This window comes from Lissotriton vulgaris, unplaced genomic scaffold (assembly GCF_964263255.1).
Source record: "Lissotriton vulgaris unplaced genomic scaffold, aLisVul1.2 SCAFFOLD_504, whole genome shotgun sequence".
Lineage (NCBI taxonomy): Eukaryota > Metazoa > Chordata > Amphibia > Caudata > Salamandridae > Lissotriton > Lissotriton vulgaris.
The window spans coordinates 352,664-375,656 of NW_028244312.1; the positions used below are offsets into that span (position 1 = coordinate 352,664).

The 22,993-nt window shown below is 45.8% G+C and overlaps 1 protein-coding gene and 1 pseudogene across 1 annotated transcript in view; both read left to right on the forward strand.

The window, feature by feature from the left end:
* The first annotated feature begins 5,252 nt into the window (after positions 1-5,252).
* The window catches only part of LOC147668103 (uncharacterized), a 414,401-nt gene continuing 396,660 nt past the window's right edge, over positions 5,253-22,993 (forward strand). Inside the window, exons 1-3 of the mRNA XM_086948782.1 lie at positions 5,253-5,480; positions 6,167-6,758; positions 6,897-7,286. Of these exons, the coding sequence (XP_086804908.1) occupies positions 5,253-5,480; positions 6,167-6,758; positions 6,897-7,286 (1,210 nt within the window). The remainder of the gene's footprint in view (positions 5,481-6,166; positions 6,759-6,896; positions 7,287-22,993) is intronic.
* LOC147668104 (killer cell lectin-like receptor subfamily B member 1B allele C) overlaps positions 20,402-22,993 on the forward strand; it is a 58,637-nt pseudogene continuing 56,045 nt past the window's right edge.

A 22,993-nucleotide genomic window follows, 5' to 3' on the forward strand; every position in this document is an offset into this window, starting at 1 on the left:
CTTGGTGCTGCCAAGGGTCAATCGGAACTTCCTGTGCCCTATACAGAGCATACTCCTGCGGCATAGCAGTGGGAGTGTACGTTTCGAACATATTGCTATTTGCGTTCACGGACAGGAAGGTCACCCATGAGTAAAAAATCTCGTACGGGTAAGCCACCTCTGCGCTCAACCATGATCACAGCCGTGCCATCCACGGGAACATTATACGTCTGCAAATGATTGCGCACCGCAATGCGACTATGTTGCAGAATGTCCACCGCGGCCATAGTGACACAGAAAGAAAGAGGTACAAAGAAAACGATGTAGCACAACTGGGTAGTAATTCAAGGAAACCGTTTTGAAAGAATCAAGTTCGAAAAGACCTATTTAAACATAGGTAGGTTTGTCCAATACTACCGCTAACCGGAAGCAATAGTGAAGGGGTTAAGGACTGAATATTACACTACTCAAGTGTCATGTAATAAGAGCACCAAAGGTTGGGCACCATGTCGCAGGGATTCTGTTCTCACACACAACTGTGCACAGAGACTTGGAACCTCAGTTAATGGGGGTGTCCCAAAACTCACCTTAGTACCCAAAAATCCCCTACCAGACTAGCAACAGTGTCTCATTGGTTCTTACATACTCCCAATGTTTAGACAAACCAGAACATGGACTTAGAACACCTCAGGTAACGTGGAACACATGAACACTCTTTCGTTATACCAACATATCAATCCAGAACAAGGAGTAAATGAGGACGCGTGCACATTTGAAATGTTTATTTTCTATGCAGGGTTCTCAAGCGCAGTATCTTGGCTAATACAAGCAAACATGTTATAAGCAACAAAGTAATCAGCATAGTTACTAGTCCATAGAATACAAAGGGAGAAAGCATGTTAAAATGCTTGAGGGAAGAAGGCTAAATTGTACCTAAATCTCACCCTCCCTGGCTAGGATATTATATTATAGCTAAGAAGGTCTCTTTGGGTTTTAGCAGGGCGGCCCCATACCTCTGATCCTAGTGGAAAGGACTCACATCATCTTCCACCAGATCTCTGCATGCGAAGCATCATCAAGTGTATCTGTATTCTCTGTGCAATGCAATATTAAACGCGCCTAAAGCAAGAGTTTAGCCGCTGCTGCATGTATGTTATGTCTAGAGCGTGCGAAGATCAGACCTCACAACAACTACTGTGTTGAAGTATCCTTGAAGGCCTCGGCACTCACTGTACAGACAGAGCTTACCAAGCAAAGCTGATACCGAATCAACAACATATTATTCTCGTGTGAAGCAAAACACTCTACTAGGCTCAAAGCTAAAATACCAATATGTGCCGTGTGCAGAAGCAGCAGAAAGGCAAAATGGTGTTTAAGCCCCTAATAAGCTTGTGCTAACTTAACACAGTGTGTAGGTAAAGCATATCTATATGACAGTACAAATGCAAGTTCAATTCCCACCGCTGACCAACAATGTTAGAACTGGGGGTCTCTAGTTGGCAGAGGTAGGTACCACTGTCCAAATAGGGTCCCTTGCTTCTAGTCAGGGTAAGGAGGAAACACTCTTTAGAGAACCTCTGCTCACCCCCTTGGTAGATTGGCACAAGCAGTTAGGCTTTATCCAAAGGCAGTGTGTAAAGTATTTGTACCAACACTCACAGTAACACAGTGAAAACACCACAAACTGACTCTACAACAGTTTAGAAAAATAAAGGTATTTAATCTAAACTACACAAGACCAAAACGACAAAAATCCAACATACACAGTTCAAGAATATGGTTGCAAAAGAGTTCTTAAGGTTGCAATAAAATAAACCACAGATGCCTGAAAAGTTCACAGTTGCGTCACGTTTAGCCAACAGTACCTTTAGATGCGACAAAGTTCCAAAAGCAGAAGCTGGTACGGTGGAAAACAAGCGGTGCGTTGCTCCTGAGATCTTGGGGAGGCGTTTGCGACAAGCCCGGTGCAGCAGCGGGTGTGTTGCGATGAGTCCGGTCTGTATGGGGAGGAAGGCCACTTGTATGGATTCCGGTGCGTAGGTTCCGGAGGAAGTTTGTTCTCACAAAGGCACGATGCGCCGATCTCGTAGGTGCTGCGACAATCTCCGGGGTGACGATGTGCGATCCAGCTGCGATCTTTCTCTCGCAGCTCCTCGATGCGATGGGTCTGCGACGATGTTCCCAGTGACATGATGTGGTCCGCAAGCAAGCGGTGCGGCAATCTCACCCAGTGATGACAGGCTCTGCGATGATGCTCGTAGTGATGGTGATTTTCCTGCTAGCGAAGGATGCGATGTCTCTGGCAGCCGCAACAGGTGCTGCGACGATCTCGACCTCCGTAGCGGCGGGAATTTCCTCGCTGTCGGGGATGCGCTCCGCAGCGAGCGATGCAACAACTTTTCTGTAGCAAAGTCTTTGAATCTTGGTTTCCAGCTTCCCAGCACAGGTACAACTTCCAGAGGCACCACACATGGGCCACGCACTCCAGGAAGGACAGAACTCTCTCAGTAGAGCTCAGGGGAAGCTGGGGGTGAAGTCCTTTTGTTTCTGGGACTTCAAAACAGGGAGCCAGCTCTTCTCAGGCCCTTGGAGATTCCTTCAAGCAAGGGGACACAGCACAAAGCAAAGTCCTCCCTCTCTCCTTGGCAGTAAATCGACCGACAGCAGGGCAATCCAGCATAGCAACAGCTGGAAATCTTCCTTCTTCAGTTTCAGCTTTCTCCTTGGCAGAAGTTCCTTTTTGATTCCAGGATGATCTAATTTTCTGTTCTCAGGGGTCCTGTACTTATACCCCTAAAAGTCTTTGTTCTCTTTGTGCAAGTGGGCCCTGTGCCCGGTCTGAACCAGTTCCGGGTGTTCCTTGAGCAATTTGTTTTCCTGGCTTCTCCTTTCCTTTCAGAGTGAGGGGCAGGGTCGTCAGCCGCCCAGCAGGAGGTGGAGCCAGCATTGTGGAAGGCAGGCACAGCCCTATTCAGGCCCAGGTGCTATCTCCTCCCACCACTCAAGTTGCAAATGCAGTCATTCAGCCTAGGGCTGAGTGGGGGAATCCCCAGCCCCTGTCACTCTCAAACCAGACAGTCAATTCACAAACAGGCCAGGCACACAGAAATGTCAGACAAGAGAACAGCAACTTTCTAAAAGTGCTGTTCTCAAACACAGGATTTAAAAACCACCTTTCCTAAAAGTTGTGTTATTAAATTCTGAGTTCAGGGATACTAGACTTGTATGTCCTATATTGCTCCTATGGAAAGAAATGCTGGTAGCCACATTAGCCAGCATCTCCCATGATAGCCTATGGAGCCAGATAGCCTTAAGATAGTGAAAAACGAAAATGGCTGTAATTCACTACCAGAGCATGTCACCTGCACAAGTATATGCTCTACCTTTCACATACACTGCACCCTGCCCAAGGGAGTACCTTGGGCCTTCCATAGGGGGGACCAATGTGCACAGAAAGGGGAGGGTTAGGCCTGGTCAGTGGGGACACTGACCAGGAGGACATGGCAGTTCACAGATTGCACACAGGCACTGCGGTGGCAGGCCTGAGACACCATTTTAAGGGTACTCATGTGGGTGGCACAATCAGTGCTGCAGGCCCACTAGTAGCATTTGTCATCACCAGCCCTGGCACACCCAGTGCACTTTACTAGGGACTTCTTGGTGACACAAATGTGCCAATCGTCTATATCCAATCACAATAACAATTTACACAGGGAACACTTACATTCTGACACTGATCAGCAGTGGCAGAGTGCCCAAAGCATCTAAACCAGCAAAAACGAAATGCAGCACAGCATCAAAAATACAGGAGGTAGAGGCAAAAAGATAGGGGGAAACCACGCCAAGGATGCCAGTTCTAACACTTATCCTGTGTGGGTCTCAGTGCCCAAGCATATACTGGATTGAACAAGTGAGGCTAATGCTTATCTGCACATATCATGAAAGTACTAGAATATTTCAGTTGTGTACATACATCTTATCCTTTCAGATCTTATGATGTTTTAGCCAATTTAAGTGGAATTGGAGTTGTAAAGTAAACTATATACCCCCTTTACTTCCTTTAAGAATGGAGGTTTCACTCAATTCTCTACTGAAGTCTATAACACATACCCCTTTTACAACGTGGTTGTTACAATGAGGCATCTTTGCCAAAGCATTCCTTTATCAAGGGAATCTTTACAACAACTTGCCATAAAGAAAGCAGCATTGGCAGTCCAATGCTTTCGCTACTGTTGCGCATACTGGAGTTGGAGTAGTAAATGATACCTCCCCAAAGTCCAAAGCTTTTCCCTAAGGTAAGATGTTGCTCATTGCAAAGACTTGCGTGGTAAAGGAATGCAGTGGTAAAAACAGGATTCTCTAAAGACTGCGTTTTAAAGACATCCATTGTAATGACTTGCCTGGTTCCGACATATAACCCTCTCCCTCGCTTCACTTTAGCTTTGTTCAATGTAATGCAAACAACGGTTTGACCTGCTGTTGGAAATGGGTGAAGCCAGCAGGGCATTGGATGATGCCAGCTGAGGAAGTGGGCGGAAGCCTCTTTAGGAAAATCTTTGGTGTCTGCATTTATTGATTTATTTACGTACTGGTACTGCGACCCAGTTTTTTAGTTGATCAAAGTGGATCTTTTGCTTTCTTGTGTCAAGCGCTGTGGAAATGTGCAGTAAAATCAGCATTTCTCTCAGTCTTCCTTCAAAGGAGAACTCTCAGATGTCTGTAATTGCAGATTCTGTACTCCATCCAGGTCTGATGCATAACTGTCAGTGAAACCTTATAGGTGGTAAGTGAGTTCATGTTCCAGACCAAACATTTCTTGTAAGCAGAAATGAACCCCGTGGTCCAACTGGCGATCATTGTTAGCTTTTATCTGGCCCTTTTGTATCATAAACTTTAAAATAATAGGTGATGTTCTGGAAGGATTTTGTAAACCTTGTAAGAGTAATCATCATAGATAGGACCCCAAACATTTGCTTTCTTTGGTTTTCACCCTACCTACATTACACACAAACTGAAGATTTAAAGATAAAGAGGTTCACTGCAATCACAAGAAAGGGGTTTTCCCATTATCAAAAACACACACCTCTGGGTGAACACAGGGAGCTCTGACTAGGGGAACAAATAATATGCTATATTGGATTTAGGTAGAGAGGGGTACTGTGAGATAGTTTATGGTAAAACACAGGAAACAGGAAGTAGAAGATCTGAGGTCCAGAAACGTCAGAACATAAAGGCCTTCATCTAAATTGACTTTAAACAGTATACTATCGATGATGAGTTCTCCGCATGCACAGATTTCAGACTTCTTTGAGCACTGCAATGGGACCCCACTCTTCAGCAATCCGCTGTTGACAAGCCCTGCTTTGGATCCAACTTGCAGCCTGAGCCGCCAACTCGTCAATGACCTCTTTTTCTCCATAAAATGTTCTAGTTCTGAAGATAAACTTTCCACCTGGATGAACCTGGTCCCTGTATCCATTGCGGCCAGCCTTAAAATCCAAGTTTGATAAAGTTGAGCATGACCAGACAACCGATGTTGGTGCTTTGTGCTTTTTAGTGCTCTTTTTAATTCAAATTTGAAAAAATTCATATGTCTGGTTCTGCTTGTTCGATATTTGTAATTTTGGTGTCATTTCACTTATTCAAATGTTATCTTATTTTCTAATTTTTGTTATGTCTTCACTTCATTACTGTTTAAGTACTGCATAAATACTACACACATTGCTTTACAGCTGTATGCCAGTCTATCAGAGGGTTAAGCATGGGTTTATTAAGTGACTTTAGTGGGTCATCCTGACAAGAATTGGGATTTTTGTTTGAGGTGGTATCTCATCCCCCTGACTTAATATTCCAATTTCTTACACCACCCAACTCGAACGCAGCCTTGATGTTACTCACAATGTGGTGCTTATCATAATTGACTCTGAATCCTATCAGCATAAAAATGGTCCTTGTATAGCCAAAGCAGCTCACCTTTCAGGTATTCCATATTAAAATGGAAAGGACCGAGTACTGAGAACACGTTTACATATTTCATGTTTGAAAGTTCGATCACTTCCTGTTCAGAGGCCTGTGGGCAGCAAAACTCAGTCCGATGCTTCTGTCTGAGGGCTGGTGGTTTCTGGTTCCTGTGCAGAGGGCCAAGAGCAGTGACACAGCCTTTCAACTCTGGGAGCTTCTACTCTAGACTCAGACCCTCTGTCAGAAGCCCAGTTTTAGAAGTTCATCAGTGGGGAATGAGGATGGATACACAGCTCTGCAGTTCAAGGGGAGGAGGAAACCAGAGGATGAGGAGGGATACACAGCTCTGCAGCTCAAGGGGAGGAGGAGGCTAGAGGATGAGGGGGGGTACACAGCTCTGCAGTTCAAGGGGAGGAGGAAAGCAGGGGATGAGGAGGGATACACAGCTCTGCAGTTCAAGGGGAGGAGGAAAGCAGGGGATGAGGAGGGATACACAGCTCTGCAGCTCAAGGGGAGGAGGACACGAGAGGACGAGGAGGAATACACAGGTCTGCAGTTCAAGGGGAAGAGGAAACCAGAGGATGAGGAGGGATACACAGCTCTGCAGCTCAAGGGAAGGAGGAAAGCAGGCGATAAGGAGGGATACACAGCTCTGCAGCTCAAGGAGGGAAGGAAAGCAGAGGATGAGGAGGGATACACAGCTCTGCAGCTCAAGGGGAGGATGAAACCAGAGGACGAGGAGGGATACACAGCTCTGCAGCTCAAGGGGAGGATGAAACCAGAGGATGAGGAGGGATACACAGCTCTGCAGTTCAAGGGTAGGAGGAAAGCAGGGGATGAGGAGGGATACAGAGCTCTGCAGCTCAAGGGGAGGAGGACGCAAGAGGATGAGGAGGAATACACAGGTCTGTAGCTCAAGGGAAGGAGGAAAGCAGGCGATAAGGAGGGATACACAGCTCTGCAGCTCAAGGAGGGAAGGAAAGCAGAGGATGAGGAGGGATACACAGCTCTGCAGTTCAAGGGGAGAAGGACGCGAGAGGACGAGGAGGAATACACAGGTCTGCAGTTCAAGGGGAGGAGGAAACCAGAGGATGAGGAGGGATACACAGCTATGCAGCTCAAGCGAATGAGGAACGCAGGGGATGAGGAGGGATACACAGCCCTGCAGCTCGAGGAGGGGAGGAAAGCAGAGGATAAGGAGGGATACACAGCTCTGCAGTTCAAGGGGAGGAGGAAATCAGAGGATGAGGAGGGATACACAGCTCTGCAGTTCAAGGGGAGGAGGAAACCAGAGGACGAGGAGGGATACACAGCTCTGTATGTCAATGACAGGAGGAAACCAGAGGGCATGCATGAAAATGTACTGAGAGGTTAGAAGTTACTCTTATTACCTTTGTTTGTTTTTGCTTTTCTCTTCACCATTTGTACATATTTTGCACCTTACTTGGACAGTCAAGACCATGCCTTTCACGTGGAGGGCCCCCAGTAGGGCTATGGATGGGTATTCTCAATGGTGGATTCATGATACTGCAGACACTTCCAGAGAAGGCCATGACAGAAAGTATGATATGATTGTCTTTAAGTTTGTGTTTACAGAGCACTTGTAACTATCTCTGTTTTCATACACTGTTTACTTCCTTTTGAAAAAGTAATAGGCGGGGAACTCATATTAGCATGCTGGGTCTCCAATGGACTCCATCTCCAGATAACATTTTCAAGCCTTTAAGAGACCAGTTGTGAGGACCCCAGCCCTATTAAAGCCCTGAGTAAACCTCAGGCTGTGCCAACATTTTGTGAATACAGAGACGTTCAATGGCCACCTCATCTCCCATGAAAAGACACCCCTTCTCTAGTCCTTATTTTGTGTAGTGTCATTCTCCTGGGTTCTGTGGCGGTGAGGGGCACACTCAGCATGTAGGTCCTTGTTAACTGAAAAATCCATTCATAGGCTCAAAGACAATACACTTGGGTAAAATGGAAATTCTTGTTAGATTCAAGAGGAATGTGGAGCTTGGGATTGCAGGATACCTTCTTTTCAGTGCTCTCTGCTCTGTTCTAGAACAGAGGGAGCTGAGTTTTTGGCTTGCATCCTTGTTGGTTCTGTCTGTATGACTATCTAGTAAGGCAGCTTATTTGTGTCCACTAGTAGTTCACTTTTACACAGTTTGTACTGCCACTGTTTCGAGTAATGTTATGGCATTAGGGAAACAAAACAGCCTTACAAGAAAGGTTCAAAGGTGTAGTGGAACTAACATATTATCATCATAAAACTGGCACAATGAGGAAAATCAGTGAAGAAGAACAGCAAATATGTAAATAATATTTGCACGCTGAAGTTATGAATGTTTTCTGTTGATGTCCCTTCCGGCTCCTGGCTTTCCCACAACATTTCACTTCACTGAGCATGTCTGGGAACAAGAAGCAGGTGAGGTTTGACTGCCACAGGATATGGACTCCTGGCTTCTCCTTTTGCAGTAGAGTTAATTTCAAAAGAGTAAGAAATAAAGGCCTCTCCATACTCAGAGGCCTGAAACAGAGGCCACTCACACCACACCTGTTTGATTGCCATCAGGATCATGTCCACTTTGAGTGGGTGCTGTCTACCCACCCCTCCTCTTCATGTCCTACCTACCATCGCTTAGAAGGTAAAATTGTGACCCCTTCTTTTTATCCTGTCTGAACAGAAAGGAGGTCATAGCAGTGTCAGCTCTCCCTAAAGGGCCTTCAGTGATATAAGAATCTATAACTCCCCATAAACACATCCTATCTGGAAGGGAAGTGTGGCTCACTGGTTAGAAGCGGCAGACTCTGAAACAGAGGTTGGCCTGGGACCAGGGTTCAATTCCCGATGCGGCAGGGTCTTGGGTTGATGTCCGCAGACTCGATAATTCTCGCCGCGGTTCCTACGCTAACCATGGGTCCCATTCTGCAACTCTGGGCAATAGCTTGCTTAATCTCCACAATGGCCCTAGCAGCGCCGGGGATGCCTGGCTTCACCTTGGGGTTGCCCTCTCACAAGAAAAGCCAGGACGGGTTCCCCAGCGGTATACAGCGCCAGGACGCCACGTAACGGGGTAACAGTGCGCTTTACAAGTATACATACATTACAAGGGAAAGACAGGGAAAAAGTTTTGTTCCATGAAATTCATGCTCCATTAAAGAACTGTTGGCCTATGACCATGGTCCAGCATTCAATCTGCGTGCCAAGACTCCATGCTGCTTGATGCAATGCTGTTCAGGTTTTATCATCAGCTTCAAACGAGGACGGAGGGGCACAAGATATCTGTACAAATCACTTCAGTTAAAATAACTGGTGATTTTCAGATTTTTTTAGTTTAAAATTTTACATGTAAAGTGACATTTTTAACCTAACAATAACAGCACTTTTCAGTTAGTTACCAAGGTTTTTTTAAATATAAGTATTATTACCATACCTAAAAATAACGTAATTTCAACCTTTGTTTTGTTCAGTAAAATTCTAGGGTTATTTTAACATACGGTAAGATTTTATTACCATACATAACTATGCCAATCCCCCACTGCGCACACACACACACACACACACACACACACGCACACACGCACCCACACCCACACACACACACATACACACACACACATATATATATTTTACTGAAAAAGGGATGTTATAGCTAGGTGCTAATAATGTAATGATACAAAAACTTACATTAAAAAAATCACCAGTTTCAGTATACTGAGCTGATGGGCTATATATAACTTGTGCTCCACCCTGCACAGTTTATGACCTCACATATTGCATCGCTCATGTCATGGTAAATGACATCAAAGATGACAGCTCAAATGGCACTGTTGATGACATCATTTCAGCTATTGCTACTCAAATTACTAAATAATCCCCTAAATTACATTAGAAAACAAAGTGGGTAGTAAAAGACCCACCAAAAAATTACAGAATATACTGAGTATATGTTCATTTAGTGCATGTTTGAAATGGAAAGAATTTTGTACAGGGTACAACTTTGATTCACCATGGTAAAAGTTATGTGGTGTACAGTTTAACTATCAGTAATATTTATGCGCAAGCAGTAGTTTATAAAATAAGGAACAGACTGAATGCAACTAGTGTTAGTTGCAGATGTCTGTTTCAAATAAAATGTGAATTAATTTGAAGGTCTCCTGCTAAAACATGTGCAAAAAACTACAGGTTTCTGTCACACTACATTATTGACCAGTGGTTGTCTGTACATGTAGTAATCATTAAAGAGTCATCATGTAGTGCTATGAATAATTTCTATATAAACTAGAGGTTTATAAAGTGCAGAAATGTATTTCCATAAGTTCAGTGAACATTCTGAAACATTCTACATAATTGGAGAATGTATAATCTATGCGCGACTCACTAAGAGACTATTCAAGGTGCAGCATCATTAAAAACTTTGGTAAATGGTGAACACCATTGCGCTCATTTCATGAATATGTGTAGGGAACTTTTACAGACTACGGAGGGTTGTCCATAAGGCCTGGTTGTCCATGCCTTATCATTAGCCAATCTGTAGATGTGAAGTACAGACACATGTTATTAACATATATAAAGACCTAACAGTGTTTTTGCACAGTACTCACAGATCAATACATGCTGATGTCATTGATATCTACAGGGCCATTATGTTTCTTACGCACCCCGATACCACTAAAAACAGGCATTGGCAAAGCCAATGGGTCTGGCATTGCCTCACCAGCCTTTTGGCTTTGGCAATTCTTGTTTAGTTCCGTCATGGTTTGGGCAAAGCACTATTGTTGAGGAGGCAGCAGGTCTATCATCAATCTAAAGAAAATAATCTGCTAAAGCCAAAAATGTTGCTTCGTTTTGAAAAAAGCACCCTTTGTCACAGTAGTCCCTGATGCTTAAGGGGACTACTTTGTGTCTAGATGTCTCCATGGTGAAAGTGTAGCATGCTGTAACTCAGAGTGAAATCAACCAGTGGTTGAAGCGTGCTAACACCCTGCCTCGCGGTGCATGCTGCAGTGGCTGGAAGAAAAATGCAAATGACATAGCAACAGACTAATGGTTGAAGTCTGGCTGAAAACCCATACTACTAACTATGTTATGCATATATGCATATAATTGTATTAAAATCAAAACATCTTGACTAACAACAAATCTAAAAATTCAATCAGTCAAGTGTTGACTGCCAGCCTCTTGCCTTTGCTAATGCTGTTTGTAAAATTGCTGTAAAACTTTCTTAGAAGTTGATAGAAATGCTTACAATGCCAGATGAATATAGAGGATTGCACAGGCAGGCAGGCTGAGAGGCTTGCAAGGATAGACAGATAGATAGATAGATAGATAGATAGATAGATAGATAGATAGATAGATAGATAGATAGATAGATAGATAGATAGATAGATAGATAGATATATAGATAGATAGATAGATAGATAGATAGATAGATAGACAGATAGATGCTGGATAGATAAATGATGGATAGATAGATTATATATACTAGATTGGTTTACAAATAAAACAATGTACAAGAGAGCTATAAACAAACTACTAAAGCACCCAAGTAGGACAAACAGGCTAAAGTGGTTTACAAATATAACTGTAGTTGTGAATTAACCCCTTCGCTGCTTATGACAGTCAAAGACCATTGCGTGCACTACCTCCGTAGTACTGCGCACGTCCATTGGCCGTCGCGGCCCGCCCACTGCGCTAAACCTCAGCACTGTGGCGGGATTGCCGCTGCGGTTAAGCGCTTAAAAGACATATTAGCATAGCGTTCAGGAGTGCACTTGGAGATGCCCTTCATTGTCCACTAACACATTTACAACTTCATGACATCAGTTCAAATGGAAACAATTTGATATGCTGTGAAATAGAGGAGACCTGATAAAGCTGGAAGATGCCCTGTGCTCAACATGGAAGAGCGGGTAAATACTGTAAACACAAAGTCAACATGTGCGATTGTGCGTTGCTTCCCTGTTGTTCCCATCTGGCCCATCTGCCTCCCCCTCATGGGACAGTCTTACCCCTACCTTCCCTCAAACCCACCCCCAACCCACATTTCGGTGGAGGAATGATACACTCACTGGACTATTCCCCCCTTTTTAAGGGGACAAGACATGACTATGCTGCAGTTTTTTTTACTATTTCTTGTTGGATGTCAGGCTCTTGCCTTGATGGTTCTCATTTGTACAATTGTGTGCAGTAACATCTGAAAATGTGAATAAGGAAATTTTGAGAAAAAAAAACACAAAGTGAACACCAAAGTAATAAAGTAAAAACAAAAACACTGGCACTACAGAGAACTAACTTTTGCGTGGATGCGCTTGTGGTGAAAGAGCAAATTGCAGTCACTTAAAGTGAAAATATCCAGTGCCTGTAGTGGGCGCACCCCTGCTCCATGCTCTATGCTGTAGTGAGTAGAAGTAAAATGTGAATGATTCTAATAGACAATAAGCTGATTGAAAACCTCTTTAAATACGTTTATTATACACATATTATAAATTAAAAGGTCTTGGCTAATGCCAGATATAAACAGAGCATATCTACTTAATGTGGGTGTTTTCACAGATAATCTTCATAATCTGCTTCTTCTGCTTGTTGCGCTACAGATAGATAAATAGATATGTACTTATTGTATGATTAATTAAAAACATTACAAACTTACTTGGAGCAATACACATAAAAATTACAAATTTTGCACAAAAGTGCTTGTGCTTAGTAAAACGTAGACAACTCCTTGAGACATATTTTAAAATTACACCCGATCATTAAAAAGATGGTTAAATAAAGAAAGGTTCAGTCTCTCCATGACTTCAAGTCAAGTCAAGTCAAGTCAGGATTTATATAGCGCGCTACATACCCATAGGGTCTCAAGGCGCTTGAGAAAGGGTGGGGAATTACTTGTCGAATATCCAAGTTTTAAGTTGCTTTCTGAATGCTAGGTGGTTCTGAGTAAGGCGAAGGTGAGTGGGAAGAGAGTTCCAAGTTTTAGCTGCCAGGTAGGAGAAGGATCTACCTCCCATGGTGGCTTTGTTGATACGAGGTACAGTGGCAAGGGCTTGGTTGGAGGATCGTAGCTGACGGGAGGGGGTGTAGAAGGACAGTCGTGTGTTGAGGCATTCGGGTCCAAGTTCGTAAAGTGCTTTGTGTGCGTGGGTTAGGAGGCAGAAAGTAATCCTCTTATTTACGGGGAGCCAGTGGAGGTTTTTCAGGTGACCAGAGATGTGTTCTTTACGCGGGATGTCTAGGATGAGCCTGGCTGAAGCGTTCTGGATGCGTTGGAGTTTTTTCTGGAGTTTTGCGGTGGTACCGGCGTATAGGGTGTTTCCGTAGTCCAGGCGGCTCGTGACTAGTGCGTGAGTGACCGTTTTTCTAGTTTCGGTTGGGATCCAGCGAAATGTTTTTTTGAGCATGCGAAGAATGTTGAAGCAAGATGATGAAACGGCGTTGACTTGTCTGGTCATCGAGAGTGAGGAGTCCAGGATGACACCCAGGTTCTGTGCGTGGTCCGTCGGGATGGGTGCTTTTCCAAGGGCCTCTGGCCACCAAGAGTCATTCCAGGCGGAGGGGGAGGTGCCTAAGATGAGGACTTCTGTTTTGCCTGAGTTCAGTTTCAGACGGCTGTGCTTCATCCACTCGGCTACTTCTTTCATTCCTTTGTGTAAGTTGTTTTTGGCGGTGTTAGGGTCTTTGGTGAGTGAGAGGATCAGTTGAGTGTCGTCGGCGTAGGAGATGATGTTGAGATTGTGTTGGCGAGCGATGGCCGCAAGGGGGCTCATGTATACGTTGAAGAGGGTGGGGCTGAGTGATGATCCTTGCGGCACGCCGCAGATGACTTCAGAGGCCTCTGACTTGAATGGTGGGAGTCGGACTCTCTGGGTTCTTTCGGTGAGGAACGAGGTGATCCATTCCAGTGCATTTCCTTGGATTCCGACGTTTCTGAGGCGCTGTAGAAGGGTGCTATGACAGACAGTGTTGAAGGCAGCGGAGAGGTCGAGGAGGATGAGGGCGACTGTGTCTCCGTTATCCAGTAGAGTTCGAATGTCGTCTGTTGCTGCGATAAGTGCGGTCTCAGTGCTGTGTTTGGCTCGGAAGCCGGACTGTGAGGAGTCGAGGGATTTGTTGGTTTCGAGGAAGGCGGCGAGCTGGTTGTTGACAGCTTTCTCGATGACTTTGGCCGGGAACGGAAGAAGCGAGATGGGGCGGTAGTTTTTGAGTTCGGTGGGGTCAGCTGTGGGTTTTTTCAGGAGGGCGCTGAGTTCTGCGTGTTTCCACCTTTCCGGGAAGGTGGCGGAGTTGAGGGAGCAGTTGATGACATCTCGGAGGTGTGGTGCTATGATGGAGTCTGCTTTGTTGAAGATGTGGTGAGGGCAAGGGTCAGTTGGGGATCCTGAGTGGATGGAGTTCATCAGGCGGATGGTGTCCTCAGTGGAGATTGGGTTCCAGTCGTTAAGGATGTTCAAGGGGGGTGAAGGTCCTGCAGAAGGTTGAGTGGGTTGTTCTCCGGGTCGGTTGTCGAAGCTGTTGTGGATGTCTGCGATTTTGTTGTGGAAGAAGGAGGCTAGGGAGTCGCAGAGGGCTTGGGAGGGGGTGATGTCGTTGGAGTTGGCTGATGGGTTGGTAAATTCTTTGACGATGTTGAATAATTCCTTGCTGTTGTGAGCGTTGTTATCTAGTCGGTCTTTGAATGCGGCTTTCTTGGCAGACCGAATTAGTTGGTGGTGTATGCGGGTGGCGTTCTTGAAGGCGTCCCTGGTGCTGGTGTTTGGGTCTTTTTTCCAGGCCTTCTCGAGGGAGCGACAGAGTTTCTTCGATTTCTTAAGATCATCGTTGAACCAGGAGGCGTTTTTGCTGCCTAGTTTGATTTGACGTTTTTTCAACGGTGCTAGGATGTCGGCGCTGTTGGATAGCCAATGGGTGAGGTTAATGGCTGCTTGGTCGGGGTTTGAGGAGTGGGCGGGGGGGTTTAGAAGAAGCGATGAGGAGATCTGGTCGATGGTGAGTTTGTTCCAATTTATACGCAGGGTGGGTTGAGGATGGTTGTGGATTGTGGTCTTATTGTAGATAAAGTGAACGCAGCTGTGGTCCGTCCAATGGAGAGCTGTGGTGTGGCTGAATGAGACATGTTTGCTGGAGGTGAAGATAGGGTCGAGTGTGTGACCTGCAATGTGGGTGGGGGTAGTGACAAGTTGTTTGAGTCCGAGGTTGGCGAGATTGTCCAGAAGGGTGGTGGCGCTGTTGTCATTGCTCTTTTCCAGGTGAAAATTGAGGTCTCCCAAAAGAATGTAGTCCTCGGAGGGGAGGGCGTGTGGGGTGATAAAGTCAGTGATGTCGTCACTGAATTGTGCACGGGGTCCCGGGGGCCGGTAGAGGAGGACGCCTCTGAGTGTGGTCTTGGGGTTGGTGTGGATCTGGAAGTGAAGGTGCTCGGCGCTGGCAAGGTTGACGTCAGAGCTGGTTGAGATGCGGATGGAGTTCTTATGGATGATAGCGATGCCTCCTCCTGTTTGCTTGATGCGGTCCTTACGGATGATCTTGTATCCTTCCGGGATGGCAATGGTGATGTCTGGGGCTGATGAGGCGTTCATCCATGTTTCTGTTAGGAAGGCGACGTCCGGTGAGATGGTGTCTAGTAGATTCCAGAGGTCGATGGCGTGTTTGTGGATCGAGCGGGTGTTGAGCAGGATGCATTTTAGGTGGTTAGTGTCAGGTCTCTGTTTGGTGTTGGTGGATGAGGATTTGGTTTTGGTGCCGTCGAACTTGCAGGAGTAGCAGGAGAAGGGTCCATGGGTGTGTCCAGGAGCGGCTTGGACGCAGTTTGGGGAACGGCCGGGGTTAAGGGCTAGGAGGGTGGTGGCATCGTAAGTAATGTGGGAGGGGTGGGAGGGACGGGGTCCAGGGGGTCTGGCGCTGGGCGCGGTCCAGGCGCGGACGGGTGTAGACGGGCTTACCTTTGGCGCACCTTTGGCGCACCTTCGGCGCGACTGGGGCGCGATCGCTGCGCGTGAACGCTTCGCGCAAGTGCATCTGTCATATTTGGATAGTGGGAAGGGGGAGGGGCGAGGGCGGCTCAGCTGGGAGGCGGGCGGGCTCAAGAGGACGCAAACAGAGATCCTGTAGCGGCGTTTAACTAAGACGTGCTCTTCTTTTGACTCAATCCTTTGATAGCCAGTTAAAATATTTTAAAACTCATGCTGATGATTGTACTAGGTCCCATTCAGACAACAAGTAACAGCCTCACTGCAGGATCTTATATGTAAAACATAAAAACTCAGATGCAGCCAATATTTCCTAAGTGGAAGCAGTTTTTGAAAATGCAATTGATATAAGCGTAAAGTTTCAGGGTCTGCGCGGCAGACCCTACTCTCCTGGTCAATATTACTACATAAACTCCTATACCAATGCCCCCTGAGAGAGCGGCAGCCTAATTGTTTGTGTTTTTGGTTTGCAGTGATAGTGATAGCTTCACATATGTCAGCCAATTTTCCTCTATTCATTCATAGCTCAGCGTGAATCTCTTCTTCCACCTGTATAAGGACACCCTGCCCTAGGATGTCCTCCTCGCTTTCCAGTATCTGTGCTTTCTTATTGAGTAGGAGCACAGTCCTCTACTTTTCAAACCTTCAGCCCTCTCTGTTCGTGTGTAACAAAAGGGACCCACCACTTTCACAGAAATTGACTGACCTCAAATCTTCTGCTGTATTTCCAGCCTGCCCAGAGAATCTCCCACTTCCTTCCTGCTTTGAAGAGCTCTCCTTGAGGTCCACTTACATAATTGAAAAGATAACAGTTTTTAGGACATTTTCTTGACTACACTCTGAAGACTTTATATTGTTGAGATCTATTTACAACGGTTTAAAAGATTAGAAGCTATGAGGCCATCAGTGCTGGAGGAGGACACCCCCAGCTTTCCAGGCCACTGTGGGTAATAGAAAATAGGTCACTATTCCGCACCGCGACATTATCAAAGCAGAAGTCCTAGTATTGACTATACCAATATCATCTCCAATGAGATTTTACAATATTATACGTTGACACTTAACTAACCATACTTATTATTTTTATTTGTCCATCATTAATCATGTCTATACCTTGTATGACGTTTCACCACATGTAGATCCTCTCCTCTGATGATGTTTAATATGTCTCTATTGCATAGAAGACTTTCCAATTTTGTGATAAAGTAATTTGACGATCTTTCCTCCTAATTAAGAGACAATTGTAACCCTGGGTGTCCACTTACCACTGCCCAGGCCTACCGGTCACTCAGAGTGTAAGGCTCTTATTATCCTGGCCAAGACGTTGGTTGGTTGACGCTGGTGTTGACATAGTCTTCCTTGTATGGATTTGAATTTAATAATGTTTAGTGATCATTCCCATAGGGGATAGTCTATAAGGTCGTGGTCCCCGTGTTGCAGCTAATTTGTGACACATACCAGCTGTCGTGCAGTGCTGTTGTATCTTGTAGTGCTCAGCTGTATCTTATGTCAGTCACTTCACAGCAGTACCTTGCTCAAACATCCGTCACTTTGGAAATTCATTATTCATTATTTATCCAGAGTCCAGATTGTGCCTGGCTATTTGTTCCAATTCATTACACACACAGATAGGTGGTACCAGGACACATCTGCTAAGGCAGATGCAAGCAGTAAATAAATAGATAAAGAGTATTGCAGGAAACAAGCAAAACAAAACAATCTAACAGCATTTTTGGAGGAAGAATACAGAATGGCTGGATAATCACATAAACATATTTAGGATTGTAGCTTGGATTTTCGATTTCTTTGCTCTTTGATAAAATAACTGTAAACTTCAGAATATATATGACCTTCTTGACAGCATTTGGGTCACATCAGCTGTTAATCACACAAATCAGAGTTCAGAGGGAGAAGAAAAATAACAAAGGCTTTATCTTGTATCCTGGGCAATTAACAAACTAACCACTGGGTTATCAAAAGGAGGCTCACCAAAAAAGTGTCTCATTGTGTAAATCAGTGTGAAAGTGAGAAGAAGTAGGTATTACTAGACATGTAATCCAACATTACTATTCGTATTAATGAAATACAGAGAGTGAAGTATTGGGTAAGGTGGCAGCTTCTTTAGGCGCCCACACAACCGGGATGCCATGTACAAACCACCAATGCCTCGCGAGGAGCCTCAGCTGGAGCTTTGCGTTAGCAGGAGCCGGGAGGAGATCAATGTCAGTACGAGGAGCCTCAGCTGGAGCTTTGCGTCAGCAGGAGCCGGGAGGAGATCAATGTCAGTACGAGGAGCCTCAGCTGGAGCTTTGCGTCAGCAGGAGCCGGGAGGAGATCAATGTCAGTACGAGGAGCCTCAGCTGGAGCTTTGCGTCAGCAGGAGCCGGGAGGAGATCAATGTCAGTACGAGGAGCCTCAGCTGGAGCTTTGCGTTAGCAGGAGCCGGGAGGCGATCAATGTCAGTACGAGGAGCCTCAGCTGGAGCTTTGCGTCAGCAGGAGCCGGGAGGAGATCAATGTCAGTACGAGGAGCCTCAGCTGGAGCTTTGCGTCAGCAGGAGCCGGGAGGAGATCGATGTCAGTAGGAGGAGCCTCAGGTGGAGCTTCACGTTGGAAGAAGCTGTGAGAAAATCGTTGTTAGTGCGAGGAGTCTCAGCTGGAGCTTTGCTTTAACAGGAGCTGTAAGAAGATTGTTGTCAGCGTGACACCCACAAAATTCTACACGGCCAGGGACCCCATATACTACAGGATCTCTGCACACCCTATGTTCCCACCCGAACCCTACGCTCTGCTGACCTCCATCTCGCCCGCACCATCAGAGTGCGCAAAAGCAGAGCGGGTGGCCGCTCCTTCAGGTCCCTTGCCCCGGCCCTCTGGAATTCTATCCCCATTGAGGCACGCGCCACTCAAAACCACTGGCGCTTCCGTAAATGCATCAAAACCTGGCTGTTTGCTTCTACTCTGGGGTCCAATTCTTAGGCCGCTCTGCTTTACTCTATCGCTCTTTCTGTCTGGTTGTCTGCAAGCGCTGGGACGCCCCGTTGTTGGGGCAGCCATGCGCTATACAAGCACACCTAACATAACATAACATAACATAGTGCAAAGAGCATGAAATGCGTTGCAGATTCGGTAACCTGGTTTCAGACAGTTGAGGGCTACAAAAGTAACAATGGTGTCTTGTTGGTACTGTGTGAATACTTGTCACTGGGAGCAGCTGTACCTCGGTGTGTATTCTAAAGCAACCATGTAATCAGTTTGTACCCTTTCAACGTAACCAATAAAACAGCATGCAATCAATTTAACCCATTCAACGTAACCAATAAAACTGCATGCAATCAATTTTACCCATTGAACATAACCAATGAAACAGCATGCAATGACTTTGTACCCATTCAAAGTTACCATTGAAACAGCATGTCATGAATTTGAACCTATTCAACCTAACCAATAAAACAGCATGCAATGACTTTGTACCCATTCAAAGTAACCAATGAAACAGCGTTGCGATGTGTGACGTGTAAACTTCTGGACTCATTTGTTGTCTTTGACTAATACCGGTATTCTTTTTTCAATAATGCTTTGCTATCATTTTAACTTGGGGCGTGCACAATTCAAGTAATTTGCTTTTGCATACTTACATACATTTTTGGTGAAACTACACATAATTATGCAAAATGCACAAGAACAAATGTTGTTGTAAAAATATAGCGCGAGAATGGCAAGTGATGTGAGCGAAACCTGCTCGTGTTCTGGCCATTCACATTATTCATAGGGCGAAACTTTGCACAATGGCATAAGTTCTGAAATATGGGTCCTCATTTATTAGAACTGGCATAGAGCAGAACCACAAGTCTTCTACGTGCGCTGCCCTACGCCAATGTGAAAGGGCAGAAATGCAAAGGATTTTAAAAAAATGGTGCATTCCTGTCCTTGCCCCCCCTTCGCCGGTTCACATTTTGCTGCCTACCACAATGTAGGCATGGTTACACCATGGTGCAAGGGTGCCTGTGTTAGCAGGATTGTTTTTGTGCAGGAAGGGATACCTTCCTCCACAAAAACAATCCTTTGAGGTGTTTTCCTCTTTGTACCTGTGCTGCAGAATGCAGCACACATGGAAGGAGGAAACAATTAGGAGAAATAACACTTTTTCCATTTTAAGCCTGCTCTGTGGATGTGTAAGGTTTTGCGATGCCCCATGATTACCTGATTACATAAATCTGGGGCAGCGTTAAAATCCATGGGTGCTGTGTGGGAAAACCCACCTCAACACCCGTTGAACGCCTCCTTTTCGCAGAGTGCGGCTTTGTCTCACTCCATATCTGTGAGGCAATACAAGGCCACGCAGGGTGGCTTTGCATCACCTCATAGAAATGATTGGGGGGCGTGTGCCGCTGGAGCATCAAAAAAAGTGACGCTCCGGCCGCGCAAGCCTCTCATAAATAAGCCCCCTGGTGTGTTAGGCACAATACCAAATTTACCCTAATTACACAAGTGCAATGTCTCCAGCGTCAGACAAGCAGTGTGAGAACCAGGAGGAACCCAGTCACGAACCTTCAGACTGCGCAGGCGCAGGTACTTGTGGTCTGTTTATCAATCCATCCACATATTGTTTGGGGGTGTGGTGTCTTCATCTCGGAGCATCCATCCTTTTACCAGGGTCTCACACCAGGTGTTCCTGGAAGCCATGCATCAGACCCTCATCTCTATACCTTGCACAGACTACTAAGGCTGCTCCTGAGCGGTCGCTCGCCTAAAACGCTTTTTAAAACTTTTAAACTTTATATTGCAACTGTTTAATTGAATTTCCCTTTGTGTCCGCCCCCCCCCACCTCGAGCCACACTTTGCACATTTTAGGGGCTGATATTAATGCCCAGGACACGCTAGCACCTCTTCACTCTTCCCCGCTTCCCAGGTGGGGCTTGGCCGTCCTCGAGGCTGAGTTCACCGGGTCCCGGGTTGCAGTAGTTGGCGGCCATCTTAGGTTGGGCGCTATTGGACGAGCGCTCTAGTCGCTCTACATAAGGAGGGGCTCTGTACCAAATCGGGAGATTACCTTGCACAGACTACTAAGGCTGCTCCTGAGCGGTCGCTCGCCTAAAACGCTTTTTAAAACTTTTAAACTTTATATTGCAACTGTTTAATTGAATTTCCCTTTGTGTCCGCCCCCCCCCCCCCCTCGAGCCACACTTTGCACATTTTAGGGGCTGATATTAATGCCCAGGACACGCTAGCACCTCTTCACTCTTCCCCGCTTCCCAGGTGGGGCTTGGCCGTCCTCGAGGCTGAGTTCACCGGGTCCCGGGTTGCAGTAGTTGGCGGCCATCTTAGGTTGGGCGCTATTGGACGAGCGCTCTAGTCGCTCTACATAAACGGACAGTCATGCCTCCGCGCAGCGGACGCGGGCAGCGGACGCGCCGGACCTGCGCCGGAGGTTCGCCAGAGGTAAGCCCGTTTGCGCCCGTTCGCGCTCGGTCGGGCTCAGGGACCAGAACCTCTGACCGATCTCCCAGCTGCTTACAGACATACTCCCGCCTGACTCTCCTTGCACTTAAGAGTGTCTTGCTGCCCCCTTGCACTCATTCTATAAATCCTGCGACGGATCGTCCCTTCTGTCAACACTGCCCGTTTAGAACTACGGAAGCGGATATTAATACTACTAAACCAGAAGGCACCCTGAAAATGGCTTTGGTCAACTGCCGCTCTTTACCTAAACATGCTACTGAAATTTCCTTGCTAATTCAAGATCTCGGACTTGACATTCTCTTTTTAACTGAAACGTGGTTGGGAACCACGTCTGGCCCAGATATTGTTCAGGCCCTTCCTCCGGAATATCTGATCCAACGTAGGGACAGACAACTTAAAGTTGGAGGAGGGATAGCCGTAGTATATAGGGAGCACTTAATCTGTTGTATGACCGACAGCTCCATCCCTGACTGTGAAAGTGCACAATTTGCCATTACTCTATCCCCAGAAGTGTCATTTTCTGGACTTTTGATTTACCGTCCTCCTGGCGCTATTGGACAATTTCCGAAAGGAATTATTGAATCAACTATAGAGTTGGCTAGCAGGGTCTCAAATTTCATAGTACTGGGAGACCTGAATCTTCATTTCAATAATCTCTCAGATACTACTGCCACAGAATTAACTAAAGATCTTGCGGCATGTGAACTGAATCTGATAGTCTCACATCCTACCCACTCTAAAGGGAACCTTTTAGACCCCATATTTTCTAATATTGTGGACTTAACATCAGCCGAGCCATATCCTACCCCTTGGACAGATCATATGGTTATTCCCTTCATATGGAATACGCCCACACCCGGTCCAGCAGAACTGCCCAGTAAAACTCTGAGTAGGCGGTGGACGAAATTAAAAATGAATGAATGGGCAGAGGCACTGAACACAAGCGAACCTCAGGTCAATCAGAACATTGACAGGGTTAATGTGGACTTTAACCAATGGATTGAATCATCATTGGATAAGGTGCTTCCAAAAACTAACATCTCTAAAAAGAAAGGCTCCACTAAACATCCTTGGTTTACTTCTGAGCTAAGGCCCCTAAAACAAGAATGTAAACGGTTGGAGAGACAGTGGCGAAAACACTTTGAGGAAGAGAAAAAAACCAAATACAAACTCTCTCTAAAAAAATATAAATCTGCTCTTAACGTGGCCAAATCCATCTTTTATGCAGAAAAAATAGAGATCTCAGCCAATGCCCCAAGAGAGATGTTTAAGATAGCTAAATCCCTGTTAAAAGCCCCCGACCCGTCATCTTCACCACTCTGTACGGAGGAGGCTGACGCTCACTGCATTAATCTGGCGAACTTCTTTGCTGAAAAAATTCAAAAGATCCTCCTATCCCTTCCTCCTCTGTCTTTAGAAGAACCTATCCTTCCTTTGCCAGATGATACAGATATTATTCTGCCTTGCCTCCCTTTCTTTTCCCCCCTCAGTATTGAACTCCTACCCTCGCTTTTCAATTCTGTAAAAAGCGGGTCTCCGCTAGACCCTGCCCCTATGAATATTCTAAAGATAGCCCTGCCTAGCATCAGTACATACATCATCCATCTAATTAACACCTCACTTG